This window comes from Amorphotheca resinae (assembly GCF_003019875.1).
Source record: "Amorphotheca resinae ATCC 22711 unplaced genomic scaffold M430scaffold_1, whole genome shotgun sequence".
Taxonomy (NCBI): Eukaryota; Fungi; Ascomycota; class Leotiomycetes; order Helotiales; family Amorphothecaceae; genus Amorphotheca; species Amorphotheca resinae.
In genome coordinates this window covers 278,563-294,222 of record NW_020194471.1, presented here as the reverse complement: position 1 = coordinate 294,222, position 15,660 = coordinate 278,563, and the positions used below count along the sequence as shown (strand labels likewise).

General features: G+C 49.4%; 6 protein-coding genes across 6 annotated transcripts; 2 read left to right on the top strand and 4 right to left on the bottom strand.

The window, feature by feature from the left end:
• Positions 1-2: 2 nt before the first annotated feature.
• Positions 3-480, top strand: M430DRAFT_92860 (hypothetical protein; the record flags this gene model as incomplete). Its single annotated transcript, XM_024869739.1, has 3 exons — positions 3-71; positions 149-226; positions 289-480. The coding sequence occupies 3 exons, from the start codon at positions 3-5 to the stop codon at positions 478-480; spliced, it is 339 nt and encodes a 112-aa protein (XP_024724646.1).
• A 266-nt stretch (positions 481-746) lies between these two features.
• On the bottom strand, positions 747-2,861 carry M430DRAFT_31987 (hypothetical protein). Its single transcript, XM_024866082.1, has 4 exons — positions 2,781-2,861; positions 2,070-2,734; positions 1,989-2,021; positions 747-1,941 (listed from the first exon to the last, which is right to left on the bottom strand). The coding sequence occupies exons 1-4, from the start codon at positions 2,786-2,788 to the stop codon at positions 992-994; spliced, it is 1,656 nt and encodes a 551-aa protein (XP_024724645.1). The 5' UTR covers positions 2,789-2,861; the 3' UTR covers positions 747-991.
• A 699-nt stretch (positions 2,862-3,560) lies between these two features.
• M430DRAFT_62396 (hypothetical protein) lies at positions 3,561-4,628 on the bottom strand (the record flags this gene model as incomplete). The annotated part of the gene is made up of 2 exons (XM_024868989.1): positions 4,457-4,628; positions 3,561-4,396 (listed from the first exon to the last, which is right to left on the bottom strand). The coding sequence occupies exons 1-2, from the start codon at positions 4,524-4,526 to the stop codon at positions 3,561-3,563; spliced, it is 906 nt and encodes a 301-aa protein (XP_024724644.1). The 5' UTR covers positions 4,527-4,628.
• A 676-nt stretch (positions 4,629-5,304) lies between these two features.
• Positions 5,305-6,962, bottom strand: M430DRAFT_150004 (hypothetical protein). The gene has a single exon (XM_024863166.1). It carries the CDS (start codon positions 6,918-6,920, stop codon positions 5,565-5,567), a length of 1,356 nt encoding a protein of 451 aa, XP_024724643.1. The 5' UTR covers positions 6,921-6,962; the 3' UTR covers positions 5,305-5,564.
• A 3,470-nt stretch (positions 6,963-10,432) lies between these two features.
• M430DRAFT_14414 (hypothetical protein) lies at positions 10,433-12,911 on the top strand (the record flags this gene model as incomplete). The annotated part of the gene is made up of 2 exons (XM_024862869.1): positions 10,433-10,474; positions 10,527-12,911. 2 exons carry the CDS (start codon positions 10,433-10,435, stop codon positions 12,909-12,911), a joined length of 2,427 nt encoding a protein of 808 aa, XP_024724642.1.
• A 235-nt stretch (positions 12,912-13,146) lies between these two features.
• Positions 13,147-14,772, bottom strand: M430DRAFT_149990 (hypothetical protein). The gene has a single exon (XM_024863165.1). It carries the CDS (start codon positions 14,535-14,537, stop codon positions 13,458-13,460), a length of 1,080 nt encoding a protein of 359 aa, XP_024724641.1. The 5' UTR covers positions 14,538-14,772; the 3' UTR covers positions 13,147-13,457.
• Positions 14,773-15,660: the final 888 nt, after the last annotated feature.

Genomic DNA, 15,660 nt, shown 5'->3' with positions numbered 1-15,660 from the left:
AGATGTCTACCGCCGAACTCGCAGTCTCTTACGCCGCCCTCATCCTCGCGGATGACAACGTCGACATCACTGTACGGACCCCCTCCTTTCGAGATCCAGGATCCAGGAAAGACGTCGAATTCGGGCAAGATGCTGACTGTATGACTAGGCCGACAAGCTCCAGACCTTGATCAAGGCTGCTGGTGTTGAGGACGTTGAGCCCATCTGGACTTCCCTCTTCGCCAAGGTACGAGATTCACCCACCTAAATGAACACATGGGTTCAATGCTGATATTTTGGACCCCGTAGGCTCTCGAGGGCAAGGATGTCAAGGATCTTCTGTTGAACGTCGGATCCGGTGGTGGTGCTGCTGCTGCCCCAGCTGCTGGTGGTGCTGCCGCCGCTGGCGGTGCCGAGGCTGCTGCGGAGGAGAAGAAGGAAGAGAAGGAGGAGGCCAAGGAGGAGTCAGACGAGGACATGGGCTTCGGTCTCTTCGACTAAACAATTCCCGCTGTACTTCCCGATGCATAGACACGGTTTTATGTCCCCAGGTGCAACGCTTGGCTGGTAGCCTCATAGATAAGCAAGGACTATTAAGGACCGTTGGGGCTCTATCTCTGATCGCTACTATGTGTGATACTGGTAACTTCTGTAAGCAATCCCGTTGTTTTCGGGTACTCGATGATGGGCATCTTGAATGCCCCTAGATCTCATTGATCTCAAAGGTCAGTCATAATAACGCAGGTCATACGGCTTTCAGAAGCATATGGGTTATATCGAGGTGCCTTGGACTGAGCAAATGTGCAATCTATCATTCCAACCCGCCAAGCTACTGATGCATAAGAGGTAATTCCAAAGCCATGATGCTGGGACATAATTCCTTCCCTTCTTCCCTTCTGACGCCCCAGACTCCCCTCCCCATTCCAAGCGGACAATCTGGTAACAATAACACTCCGAAACTCCGCTCCAGAATCCCTGTTCTCATATGACCCGACTCTTATCTTCTCCACAACTAACCATTCAATCTCTGTCTCTTGACATCCCCCCCTCCTCCATCGCCGGCACCAATCGGTCCATTGGCAGGCAAATCCCCCAACGGCGCTCTGTTGGCATTTCCCCCGCCTCCACTCTCAATAGGTCTTTTCATAGTAGGAGGCTTATAGCTCCCCCTATTCTGTAATGGACTAGGCAAACCAGCCCCTGGGACACCAATCCGTCTCGCTGCGTCCATTTGCGGATTCATCACATTTCCCCTTCCCATTCCAGCTACGCCTCCTGGGCCAGGAGCCATGGCCTGAGAAGAACCGGGTACATGTTTCAAGTCTTTGGTTAAAGGTTTCGAGCTCTTATGGTCGATACCAGGCGTTTTTCGTATGGATGGCGATTCGAGGTGCGGGTTGAATGCTGGTAGGTTCGAGATATGTGAAGGGGGTAAAGGATCCCCGGTAGCGGACTCTGGAACCATAGCAGCTGCACGCGCGGAAAAGAAGCCAGGTCCTTGTAGTTGGACATTGGTACTGTCGCTGTCGTCGGAGCTGGAGGGTTTGTTAAGCCGTGAAGGGGACACCGGGGCAGAAGGGGGACCGGTCCGACTCGGTTGATTGAGAACTCGGCCTGCTACTATGGGCTGATTGGGTTGAGGTGGTCGGGGGGCATCTTGTGGGGGGCGCGTGGCTTGGCCAGCTCCGCTTGTAGATCTTGTGAACCTACTATTGGGAGTCTGTGGTTGTGGTATATTGGCTCCATTGCTGTTTGGCACGCCATTTGGCGGCCGCATTGGTGGTTGATGATTGACGGGAGGTCTATCATGATTTGGAGGTGGCCTATTTGGAGCAGGCCTTGAAGTATTATTGCCGTTTCGAATATTGTTAGAATTATGTGAGGCTTCTCGTGGTGCTGGAAGAACTATTTCATCCGGATGTGAGTCTGGATCTGGGACACTAAAATCTGCTTCATCAAAATCTAGATACCATTAGCAAGGCCTTGATCAGAAGAATCGAGAGACGTACCTCCAAACTCATCCTCCAACATATCCTCAGTTGCTGCAGCATCGTCAGCTTCCACGTTGATAGCATCTCCAGAAAGCTCACTCCTGTTCGCCCCATCAGCACCCTTCCCCTCTTTCTCCCCTACTTTCTGGCCCTCCGGCTGCTGCTCCTTCTTAATGGGCATATGGTCGGAATGCCTATGCAAGTTTGCTACATCCCACCTCGGTTTCTCCACCTTAATCTTCGTAACCTTGGCCAGATACTCCTTGTCATAGATACAATTGCCCAACACGTTTCCAAAATTCTTCAGCGCCCTCTTTAAAGCGTCCGTAGTCCCCTCCTTCTTAGCTTTCTCGAACGCCGCCGCCTTTCCCTTGCAATTTTCAATATGTCCATAACCGATATCTTCGTGGAACGTCCCATCCTTCAAAGTTACGCGGACAATGACTGAGAGGCCCAGTGTGATTTTGAGAGTCTGTGGATGCTCATCGACAAAGTCGACTTGCACGTCCATGATCTGGGAAGACCAGCCATTGAAACCAAAGACTTCATTGGCAAGTTGGATGCACTTCTCAGCAGCTAAGTAATGGACCTTTTGGCCAGAAGGTCCTGCTCGCGAAGATATGTATTCGGGTCCGAGTTGCTTCTCCAGTCGGCTCTGGAGAGTGGCAATTTCTTGGGCTGTATACTCTGAGACTCTTGGCCTCACCTCTTCGAAGGGGTTTATTATGGTTCTGCCGCCCAAGTTGAGATGTTGCTCGCCAGGCCTGGAAAATTAGCAGGCGCACTGCAGGGAAGTAGACATAAACGTACGCAGGCATTTTGACAATGAAAGCTCAGCAATTGATTGGTCCCTGGAGCTTTTCATCAATAGATCTGTTGATGTTGTCGTCGTCAGTCGCGTCTATCGGTACCTAGTTGGCTAACGCGCAGGATCACGAAAATCCCACGAATCGGAATTAATGTCACGTGACAGTTCGTCGTCCCCGCCTCGCAAGTACGGCTCGCAACCCAAGTAAAGACTTCATTTAAATCTACCTTAGATGCTTAAACAATTTGTTGCACTCGGTTCACTCGGTTAAAACTACTTAGAATTTTTCAAACAGAAGAAGATACAGGTACTCAGACAATCTCGGCGAGTAGAAATCCAGAGTTGAGTCGATCAAGGGTTTTGTTTCCATTATATATCGACAAATGCATCATTATTCAAGTGTTTGATATGATTCGTTCTCCTGGCTTCCCCTCTAGAATACTCGACGATTATGAAAGAGTGTACGCCTAGCATTGTTGCTGCGATGCAGTTACCCCAAATGCATTATCAACCTCCAGGGCCCAACTCCAAATGCATGTTCAAAACCACCGTGAGAATCAATGAAAGAGAATCGTCGTAAGCTTCGTCAGTGTGCTACCATGATGGTAAGATACCACAGTAAAAGTAAAAAAAAAGAAAATACAAGACGCCGGATGTGTAAACTGCCTTCTAAACTGCTCAAAAAGCCCCCATATGACTGACAATCTTCTCTCTTCTCGTGATATGTACGTCGTGGATGGATCGATGATATCATCTTTCTGGTTACAAAACCTTAGAGATGTCTACCAGAGTCCGACACGGACAGGCAGATTTGTGCCATACGTTCCTGAGAATAGTTGGTTCCGAATAGATCCCGGATCGCCTGAGCCCATGCTCGCATTTCCACCCATCCAGTCCAGGTTAGATCCTAGTGCATTCACAGCAAGTTGCATTCGTCCTTCACTCCGCTCATTATGTTTGATTAACATCTGATCCCATCCACCAGAATGCAGCTGGAAGCCGCCTCCTCTTTTCGATGCCTCGGTAATGACCAACGCCCAGGCTCTCGAAATTTCGTCATATGCATTATCTTTGTGGTGCTTGTGAGACTGACTGTCCCATTCGGGGAGGTCGTGAACAACTTTCGTAGCACTGTCAAGGAAGCTGAGAGACGTAGTAGTTTGGGTTTCGTTGGGAGGAAGGTAATGAGGTGTATATTCGGCGAGAGCATCGATCAGATCCATCAGAGCTTGCTTCACCCGGTTATAAGCGTAATCTGAACCAGAATTTCCACCAAATGGAAATGCGTCTCGGAGCTTCTCTTGATACTGGGCCAAAACACCGACAGCTGCTGCTACAGAAGGCCTGGGAGCTGACGCAACCACCTCGGCACCGATGTCTGGATGGCGTTCACATATTTGCTGAAGAACCGATCTTAGGGACTGGGCATCAAGTGTTTCCAGGAGTCGCGGGAGGGCTAGTGGTCGTCCGGAAACTTCATTGCCTCGTACTTTCTTCGATGGTCGAGCAATAGCACGGGGAGCAGTTGCAGGTGAACCGTGCGGTGAGAGCATGTTTTCGTCAACCCCATCATCGTCCGCCTTGCGCTTTCTCACACTCATCGTATGCTGGGGAGAGACTGTAGCAAAGCAGAAGTTAGACATCGGTGTTGTAAGCAACGAAGGAAGGGGTCCCGTACTGGAGTTGTAATGAGGGGCTTGATGGTGCTGGAAAAAGGTCGGATGCGCAGGTATTTGCAAAATGTTCATGGTCGCCGACGGTGCTCAGCAGCTGATGACACCAGACTTGTCCTTGTTGACCTTATCTGTACGACTGGTGAGGGAGGAATCAAAGGTGACAAAGTAGACTTGATGGGGAGGTCGAGAAAGTTGCGTCGACGTCGAGAGGGCGGCCGCTAATTCTAGCTCCTTTTCGCTAAAATGCACCAATACTGTACAGGGTTCTGTGTTGTCGGGGTGCTGTACACACTGTACAAGCTACTACTGGAAAATAATAGAAGGTCCTCATATCTGCGAATTCTCTTCGCGGCACTTCTACAACACAAAGGAGGCCGGTAGCTTCTTGAGGGTTACAATGTCTCCTGGTTATTACTGTGTTGACGTAGCCCAGCTTCGACGCTCGAGGGAAGAGCGCCCTCACGACCAGCTTCTTCCCCCGCCTACCGTCCCTTTCAGCTATGCTAGGGTATTACGTTTTGGCGATTCTCTAAGGTACGCTATGGTTTGGTCCCATTTTCCCGTACTCAGTAGAAATTATTATTTGAGCTGGACATCTCCATAGAAACCGCCTTCGAAGCGAATAAGCTGTTGGATCACGATGCTCAGCTGCCCCAGTATAGGTCGTCCTATCTATACCTTGTCTTGTGACCCCTCACGAGCCCTAACAAACAAGTTACGGCTGTGTTCCGCCTAGAATTCAAGGGATTGTGTAGATGACAAGGGAGTCAAATCAGAAATAGATACAGACAGAGCATGCGCATAACTCACTGTCCCTCCGCCAAGTCCCAGAACGGAATTTTGTAAAGCTAATTGGATTATTCATCTACGTCTAATTCAGACTACAGAAGACAACCTTGCCATGGCCATGACAGAATCGATTGCTTTAGCGAACTTTTGTGAGCCTTCCCAATAAATGCACATACAGTACGATCGCAGAACAATCAGATACTTACTCTACCGCCCAGTATCTCTAAACTGTGAGATCGAAAAAAGAAGGCCCTATCCATTTTGCGTCCCAGAACGCCTGCATGAAATAGCGCAAGATCGCTGCAAAGCCGTGCAAATCCATCACAGCTGTGCATTCTCACGGCGAGTAGGCGAGAGTGCTTGTCTAGATTTCGAATTCGAGAGACTTCCACCATGGCCATGCACTTCTCCAAGACTGCGAGCAGTTGGTTTGAATACAGGAGCGTTAGGATTGTACACCCCCCCAATGCTGGAGGAGGCATCGAGGGCATAACGCCCCTGTACATATGGTCGAGTTGGAAAGGAAGAAATTCCCGTGGTAGGAGGAGAGAGGACAAAGGACTCATATCTGGGGGAATTCAGAGGTAAAGGTGTAGCTGGCGCATGCGTGATAACCGTTGCTGGGGAGGTCGGGCCACTCTTTAGTATTCCCGTAACTTCTTTCTGCTCTCCAGTAATGGGGTCTACGACCAGGACTGTGGTGTAAACAGGCGTGTAAACAGGTGTGGAATTTCGAGGAGTGCCCGTTGGAAAATAGCCCGAGTGCGACGGAGAATCAATGGTGGCCTTGGCCCACTTGGATGCAGCCAAACCGGGCGCCCCTTTGAGATCAAGATTGCTGATTTCCAAACTTGTTAATAACGGGTTTGTCTTATCCGAAAGGGGCTGAGTAGGTGCGATGCGTTGACTCTGGGTGGCGGCTATAGCAGAGTTCGAAGACGATACTGATTTGGCAGGCGTATTTTCAAGCTTCAATCCTTTCATCTTCGTTAAAAGATCAGAATCTAACGACTCCGATGGGTGGTGTCGACCTGTGGATTGAGTGAAGGGCTTTTCAGTTTCGGTAACTCCCGCGGCATGAGGGCCAGATGGTTCAGTTGGCTTGATAGTCTTGATAGTATCATTTGACACAACAGTTGTGGCCTGCTTGCCAGTGATATAAATGTGATCGGATTCAAGAGATTTTTCACTCTCAGGTTCGAAGTCGGAGGGCAATACCCCGAACACAGGGTCATTCTGGTCCTTCCCGGCGGCAATTTCCACAGTTGCTGGATCTATTGGCGTAACACTTGATTTGGACTCCGCAACTAGATGACGATGATGAGCGCCCCTGGGAGAAATATACTCATATTCAGCTGATGCCTCATACTCAGAAGTAGAAGGGCCAATGGTCGGCATATTGGGCACTTGACTTGTATTATGAGCTGGAGACGATATAGCCGCAACTTCTGCGCCTAAAGAGGAAACGAACGATGCAAACATATTAGGACCCGAGCTGGAAGAACGTGAACGTTGAGCCATCTTTGGATACATCTCTGCGTTAGATATGAGACTTCTTTCAATTGTCAGAGCGAGGCTTCGGAGATCCTTAAGTTCTGTAATGGAGTAGACCCTGCGATACTGAGTTGAGTGCTCAAGGGAACGCTCAATGCCTTCATCATCGAGCATTAGACCCATGAGGGCTTGCGTTGTCGATGAAGAGTCGGCGCTTAATTCGGCGAGAAACTGCATGCTCTCCGCAGATGCTGTTACATCAGGGGCGTTAAAGTCGATGAGTAGCTGAGTGCCTTCAGTGGATGCTGCTACATCAGGGGTGCTGAAGTCGACGAGCAACTGCGTAGCTTCAGTGGACTCTACCAAATCAATAATGCTGGTTGCGATGTCATATTTTTGAGGTAATATCTGATCGTTGGCTGGGATTTCCGTAGTAGGTGGTGCATCCTGATCTGCCCAGCATGAGCCTTCCAGCCCTTTCAATCCAAAAGTACTTGGAGCAGGGACAGAAGGTAGGCTTTGATTTGTGATGATAACCCCGGCAGCGATACCAACGTGGGAATAAAACTCATCTGTAGTAACGAGCTTTGTGTGGTAATTAGAAGGGACTGGCCTGCTTGAGGTGGGAGCGGCAACTGTCTTTGGACCATCGCGAAGTTGGTTGATGGTATTCTTCATTAGGGTACGCTTATCAGTATAGGACAGGTTGTTGCGGTTCCGTGATGGCTGATCACGACTAGCTTTAAGTAAGCAAATGACAAGGTGATTAAGCTTTCGAGACGAAAAGTACCTTGGTGAGGTGGGATATGGTCTACTCGTCCCACGAGCTGCCCGCACACCAGTAGCTATGTGACCACCTCTGGGAGAGGGGTTGCCTCGATGCTGCGAGGAAGAATAGCCGCCTCTACCCGCCCTGTTGTCCCTACCTGCTCCAGAACCTCTACCAAATTGACCGGCTCCACGCCCTCGGCTAGGAGTACTTAACGGCAAGGTACCTCGACCGGTGGGATTGTTGTATGCTCGCCGCATCCGGTATAGCTGGCCATCCGCAATACTGTCAAGCTCGAGCTCTGCGTCATCGACATCGTTGAAAACCGCACCTAGTAACCAAGTTAGTTAAAGTAGTATCGAGCGCTCTAGAAATATACCTTGCCAGGGGTTCTTGATACCACTAGCCCGAGGAACGGGCAGGCTTGGGAGATGATCATCGTAACGATAACCTCTGTCTTCCAGTGGCCTACGAGATCCAGAGTCAGTAAGACTTGACTTAGCAAAAAGGGTATCATAGATTTGTATCTCAGTTGCAAGGCGGGCCTAGGGAAAAGCCGCGCAACGCGTAAATCCCGACAAAGAATATGATGCTCACAGAGTGTCCTTTCGGCCAATGCCAAGCTCCTCCTGTGGCTGGATTAATACGAAGCTCAAGAGTGTTCAGCAGGCAGCGTGATACATACCATCATTGCAGCCTGAACCATGGCTACATTTTCTTTGCCTTGAGCCATCTGTGCTGAAATACGCGTCTGACCTAGAAGTGGGAGAGTCAATCACTTGTTGGCTTGAACTAAGTAAGTTGTTTAACATGAGTTAGAATCCTGGTGGGGAATGGAGCAACGTCAAGACATGAGCGTAAGGAAATCCAATTGAAAACAGAGTAGTAGACTGGAGGTAAAGAGAAAGCAAAGAGCACCGCTATCATCGCAACTGGGGAACAGGTCGAGAGAGCTCCAACAAAGACAAAGAGGGCCAGAGAACTGAATATTTTGTCAGAGGGGAAAGCAAGTATTACACATATAGGTGTAGAGACAGCAATGATGATGACAGACAAAGTAAACAACCCGTAAGCCTGTTTGGGTGTCAAAGTAAACACTAGTACAGTGCTTCGTCAAAATGACCATCGGAGATCTGAAAGTAAGGATAGATCAATAATGACGACGAGAGAGCAGAAAGCCGTGACGAGGAGGTAGCAGTGCAAGATGGAAGAATAGAAGTTGACGTTGTGAAGAATCTGCTCCTACCTGGGGATCTGGACACGCTCCAGTACTGGATTGCCTGCCCCAAGGCAGGCGTCGACGAAGCTGGAGCGTGGTGACAGGATATGGAGGAAGAAAAATGAGTTCGGGTTGATACTGAGAAGATGAATGCGGTTCTGCTGGTGCAGAGGAATCGAGGTGGAAGACAAAAGTTTCTGGGAAGAAGACCCGGGCAAGCTGGTACGCTGGGTAGCGGAAGGAAGATGTTGCGGCACCGGTGGCCAAAGAAACCAACCCTACCGAGAGAAAAAGAAACCTCCAACCCCCTGAAGCCTCTTCCCAAGCATGAATGCTCCTTATGCATGGCTTTCAGTACTATAGAAAGGCTTCGCTGGATTCATTTGGACTTCACGGATTTTCTCGTGATATTTCTTAAGGAGCTCGCTGGTTCATATCCCCCTCTCCCTGTGGTTCTACTCGGTGTGGATACCCAGGTTTTAGGTTGCTATGCTCGCCCCAAGAAAGACTCTCTTAGAAAAGTTATTGGCCTCCCATTTGTCCTTTATCAAGAGTTGGATACTAACTTGTGTGCTCAACAGTCTCCTCTTGATGAAAAAAGGGGTGTCTCGGCTCACAAGTGACGATGAAAGAACACTGCGAAGCCCTGGTCAAGGACAGAATACAAAGGGAAGCATGGCTTTGGTGTCGGAGGGAGATTATTGATCCATTGCAGAGGGTTGCAAACCGTACAAGAGCATGGAGAGCATCAAAACCGGAAGCAAACCGCGGCTTTTCTATAGTTGGGTTGGGCGGCTGACTACCTGCAAGATGCCTCTTGGCGTCTTTACTCCCCCGCCGACCGGTTTTTTTCCCGCAAGCGGATAGCTAGAAGCATGGACATCTTATCTTAGAGGAATGGTACCCAAACGGAAGAGGAAGAGACAGGAGGTATTTTCTAGGACTGAATAAGAAAGCGACGTGGCCGATATCGAAGCAGTATGCCTCTTCAAAGCTCAGCCATCATCTAACACTACACTACAGTGAGAATGGATGCCGCTATACAGAGCTGAGAAGGGTACACAGAAGATATGACCAGGGCTACATAGTCTCATGACCCTATTCGTTCATACTGGGTAATACATGAAGCTCTACTTGGTCCTTCCTCTCCTATGATGATGAGAATCCCAGAAAAGAGTCCCGGAATGGCCTAGGAAAGAAGGAGATAACGAAGAGGAAAGATGGAAAATGGAAGAGAGAGCAGGGGGCTCTATACACTATGATTCTCAATTCAGTCTCCGCAGGATCCCCACGATGCAGCCCGCCTTCATGCCGAGGCCCAAACCAGTGTTGTTCTGCAGGCAGGCGCGCCGCTCGTTACTCTCAGGGTCCCCTGAGCATAGGGCTGCAAAACTGTTCGTGTTTTGGGAGGCCTTGGGGTTGCTTTAGTAAGGACACTTCTTGGTGTTTCTGGAGCTGAAGCCGTCTTTCTTCGTGGTGATGGTTGTTATTGTTGTTGTTGTCAATGTTAATGATGGAGCAAGGGCAACTATTAACTCTTCTTGTTGTCTGCATGTGGTCCGTGCGTACCTGGACCGTGCACACACGCTCCTCAGCCAATCGGCGTCGTGCTGATTCTATGCCGACAAACTCAAAATACTTTGCCCGAAACCGCAATTCCAGACTTTCTCTTCTCGAAGTCTTAATCGTCCGAATAGCTCTACAATCATGGGGGCAGGGCTTCTTGGGTGTAGTAGGGCTACTCTGAAGGTAGGCGATCTTTATAGTCTCTATTTAGCAGTCAATTGACCTCACGGAATAGAGTTCGACCCCATCAGTCTTGCTCAGACGGTGCGGGGGGCGAAATCTTGCGACTGCCACTTCGAACACTTCGTCCTACAAGCCAGACATCGCATCTCGAACTCCGCCATATCCCAAGCTTCTTAAGAGACTCCACGAGGTTCGGCGAGTATTGGGATCCTCAAGACGACTTACATTGGCGGAAAAGATTCTGTATTCACATCTTGACAACCCGGAGGAAGCACTCCTTTCGAATACCGACAATGGACGTAATATCAGAGGAAATGCGAATCTGAAGCTCAAACCGGATAGGGTTGCCATGCAAGATGCCTCTGCTCAAATGGCACTTCTTCAATTCATGACATGCAATTTGCCATCGACTGCGGTGCCAGCGAGCATACATTGCGACCACATGATTGTTGGAGAGAGAGGAGCAGATGTTGATCTCCCAGAATCGATCAAAGGCAACAAGGAAGTTTTTGATTTTTTGGAGTCCGCAGCAAAGAAATATGGAATTGAATTCTGGCCACCAGGAGCAGGCATTATCCACCAGACGGTATTGGAGAATTACGCTGCGCCTGGATTAATGATGCTGGGCACGGACAGTCACACACCAAACGCAGGAGGATTAGGAGCTATAGCAATTGGTGTGGGAGGAGCCGATGCAGTTGATGCTCTTGTTGATGCGCCATGGGAGCTTAAAGCCCCGAAAATTCTCGGAGTCCGACTCGAGGGTCAACTGAGTGGTTGGACTTCTCCAAAAGATGTTATTCTTGCCCTCGCAGGTAAACTAACTGTTCGAGGCGGAACTGGCTTTATCATCGAATATCATGGTCCTGGAGTCGACTCTTTGAGCTGCACCGGAATGGCTACTATCTGCAATATGGGTGCCGAGGTAGGCGCCACTACATCTCTCTTCCCATTCTCGACTCGCCATATTCCATATCTAGAATCGACTCACCGATCTTCAATTGCTTTGCAAGCTCAAACCATTGCCTCGTCGCCGTCTCTGAACAATCTTCTACGATCTGATGATGGTGCAGAGTACGACGAACTCATCACGATTGATCTCTCCACTCTTGAACCCCATATCAATGGACCATTTACACCTGATCTATCTACCCCGCTTTCAAAATTCTCCAAAGCTGTCAAGGAAAATAACTGGCCAGAATCGGTCTCAGCTGGTTTGATTGGTAGCTGCACCAACAGCTCATACCAAGATATGGCTCGTGCAGAGGACCTTGTCAAGCAAGCCTCAGCTGCTGGTCTGAAGCCGGCTGTCGACTTTTTTGTAACCCCCGGTAGTGAGCAAATCCGGGCTACCCTCGAGCGAGATTCAACTTTATCTACTTTTGAAGAAGCTGGTGGGGTCGTCCTTGCAAATGCGTGTGGACCATGCATCGGACAATGGAAGCGAACCGACGGAGTCTCGAAAGGCGATTCGAATGCAATTTTCACATCTTACAACCGCAACTTCCGAGGACGAAACGATGGCAATCCAGATACTATGAACTTCCTTGCGTCTCCAGAGATCGTCACAGCGATGGCCTACGCAGGAAGTACAACCTTCAACCCTTTAACAGATAGTATCATCACCCCCTCTGGCGCCGAATTCCGCTTTTCGCCTCCCTCTGGTGCTGAACTCCCTGCGTCCGGTTTCGAAGAAGGAAACCCTGCCTTCCTCCCGTCATCTGCAGCCCCATCCCCTTCAACCAAAGTTGTCGTTTCGCCCACGTCCGACCGCCTAGCCCTCCTGGAGCCTTTCGCCCCCTTCCCGGACCACGATCTTAAGGGTCTTCGCGTCCTCTACAAAGTAACTGGCAAATGCACCACTGACACCATCTCTGCTGCCGGACCCTGGCTCAAATACAAAGGCCACCTCCCCAATATCAGTGCCAACACGCTCATCGGTGCCGTGAACGCCGCGACGGGTGAGACGAACGTAGCATACGATGTCGATGGCAGCAAATCCGGTATCCCTGAATTGGCGCAGAAATGGAAAGACCAAGGATTGGAATGGCTTGTTGTGGCAGAAGATAACTACGGCGAAGGGTCAGCGCGCGAACACGCTGCCCTCCAACCGCGTTATCTCGGTGGCCGAGTCATCTTGGCGAAATCATTCGCCAGAATCCACGAAACGAATCTCAAGAAACAGGGTGTAGTACCATTGACATTTGCGAATGGAGAGGATTACTCGAAGATTGATGCGTGTGATGAGGTTACCACAGTGGGATTGTACGATATGTTGAAGAATGGCGGAAAGGGGGAGGTTGAACTACTGGTTAAGAAACACGGGAGTGGGGAGGAGATTGTTATCAAGACGAAGCATACGTTGAGCGAGGACCAGTCTGGGTTTATTCTGGCGGGAAGCGCGTTGAATTTGTTAGCTAAGGCGAAGAGAGCTTAGACATTGAAACGTAGATATGAAATTAAAAGCACAAAAGTTTTGCATCGAGTCATGTCTTACTACTGTGTGTCCATCTTCTTTGCCTCTAAGAGGCTTCTGGCATCTTGTCGGAAGGATATCAAGTGTGAGGGATTCATGATCTGACACTGAGCTATCGGGCCTCGCCACAAAAGATGAAGAATGCGGGGCTGCTCCTGCAAAGTGAAGTAAAGAAAACCACAGAGCCAGCCAAGGTTGAGTAATCAATGCTATTGGGAACCCTGCTTGAAGGAATTGTATCAGTTTACACTTAGAGATCATTATTTTTCTCCTGAAGATAGAGTTGGCTGGCAGGAGGGACTGTTCATGTAGCTCCGAACTTTGAAAAACTCGAATTGCCCAAAACAAGTCGACAGCGGTCCTTATGCCACGAACATAAGCTGTCAAGACTAGGGTCATCATGTATGGCATTCGTGTCATAAGCCATCTTATATGCTCGCTTTCTGGGTATCACACATAAACCACTGCCACATACATACATGCACATGTCTTAAAAGGTATTCCCCATCATCCAACCGCATAAATTCTGGGTTTCCTCTTTTTCTTTCCATTCTCACGGACAGCCCTCTCCATCATAATCAGCTGCCCATCCCTCACACCTGGCTCGAAGTTGTCGATCCCCCTAACCCCAAATAGCTCCTCCAAGACCCGCGCCCCTTCCACAGATCTCTCATCTTCGACCACGTCCTTATTTTGGTGTATACCCCAGCCCCTTTCCCTCCTCTCCTTCACAACCTGTGCCGTTAGAAGCCTACCGAAACTAGCCTTGCGCCCACCCCGAGCTTCGATCTCTTTCCGCTTTTCAGTGAGCCATCTTTCAGAGTGGTCTTTCGGCCACTTGATACGAGGGTCGATATGGCCCCACATCTGGGTTTTGGCAAGCTCCTCGGAGGTGGGTGGATATTCTGGTTCAGGGAGGGATTGCGTCTTCAGCCAGGAGTCGAGAGCGCTGGAATCATATGCTTCTGCTCTCTGTTGGCGTTTTGCTTCCAGTGGTTCAAGGAGGGTGGTCGAAGATATCTCTTCGCTATTCGAGTCGCCCAATATGACCTCCTCACGAGGTGTTGTGGAAGAAGAGACTGACGTCCGAGCGGGCGAACCAGGACGCAGCGGGGTAGGAACCTCGTCCTGTGCTCTAGAAACCCCTTCAGCCATTGTAGTATCGGGAGAATGGCTGCTAGCAACGGACATCTCTAGTCTCGGGATTCCAGTAGTCTCCGTGTTTTGGCCCAAAGCTTTTTCGGCCGCCCCAGTCGCATCCGCATTTTCCTCGCTGATATCGTTCCGTACAATCTTCCAGAATCCCTTAGCTGTGTTCTCAAGCTTGCGTGGATGTCCAGGAATTTGATTTGGTACGGTAACCTCTCTATCGACCTCTTGAATTCTCCTACTAGTAGGTTGGATTGGGGGGTAAGGAGTTTGATAATGTGGCCTCTGGGCTCTTTCTATGTAAGGTGCTATAAGTGCTTCCGCAATTTTCAAGCCAGATTGTTCTGATCTTTTCATTTCCACCCCTTGTCGTTGAAGATGGTTGAGCTCACTCACGCGTATGGTCTTAGTCGGCTCCTGAATGTTGTCGAGGTCCATATTCTCGGGTGACCTATCGACGGCTGCTCTGAGCTCATGGGCAATCTGCGATCCTGGACTATCATTACTACTCCTCCTGGTTTCTAAAGGACTAGTGAGACCGTGGGGTCGGGGTGGCGGCGGCGGCTCGTGTTGGGGCAATGTCGAAGGTCCTTCGACTAAGGTTCTATCAGCTGAAGGATACCTGTCTCGTTATTAGCAAGCGAGCAATCATCCATTGTTATACCACTGAAATCTTACATCAAATCACTGGTCCCTAACTTAGAAATCCGAGTCTCCATTGGAGATCCAGCCACGTTTGTATATCCCAGGTCGCGAGACAGTTTCTCCCCGATTGGAAAAACATTTTGGGTGGTTATACTTCTAGTTCTTCCTTCGAGAGCTCGTCTTTGAGATGGGTCATTGGATTGACCATCAGGCACTAAAGGATTTCCAAACCCTTGGAGTCCAGTATTTTGAAACCGTGGCTGCAGCTGTCTATCGATCGTGGGTACTTCCGTGCCGTCGTGACTAACATTTCTCTTACCAGACGAGGAGCGCTTCCTCTTCGCCATTTTCATATCCTCATCCGGCTTGACAGGATAAAGTTTTTTCTTCTTGAACGGCTTGGAAACTGTTGATACTCTGAAACCCCCTTGTTTCTGGGTAGTCGCACTTCTATGTTTCTCTTCCATCTCGTGACGTTTGCAAAGAACTTGAGCATTCGATCCGGTCTGAAAGATGGGTGCACTGCAACCTTGCTTTTGGCAGACATATCGTGCTGTTATTTTGTTTGGTTCTTCTAAAGATTCCGAATTCGGATTAGGAGGTGGAAGGGTATATCCTGTCGAAGGGACTGGCATAGGGAGGGGATTCGATGTCGCGTTCATCTTTCTTGTGCACTTTGCACATTGAAATCCCTCTTTCCTAATGAATAGTGAGCAAGACTATAACAGTACGCCTCTTGGACTGACGAATTGGACTGGCATATCTAGAAACCGTATCTCCAGTCGAATGCAGTACAGACCGACCAGCCATATGATATTAGAAGAGGGAAATGATGAGCATACGTACTTAGGGTCATCAATATTTGGTTTGTGGCAGCAAGGGTGCCAGCTTCCTTTGCAAGTCTTACATCGTACCA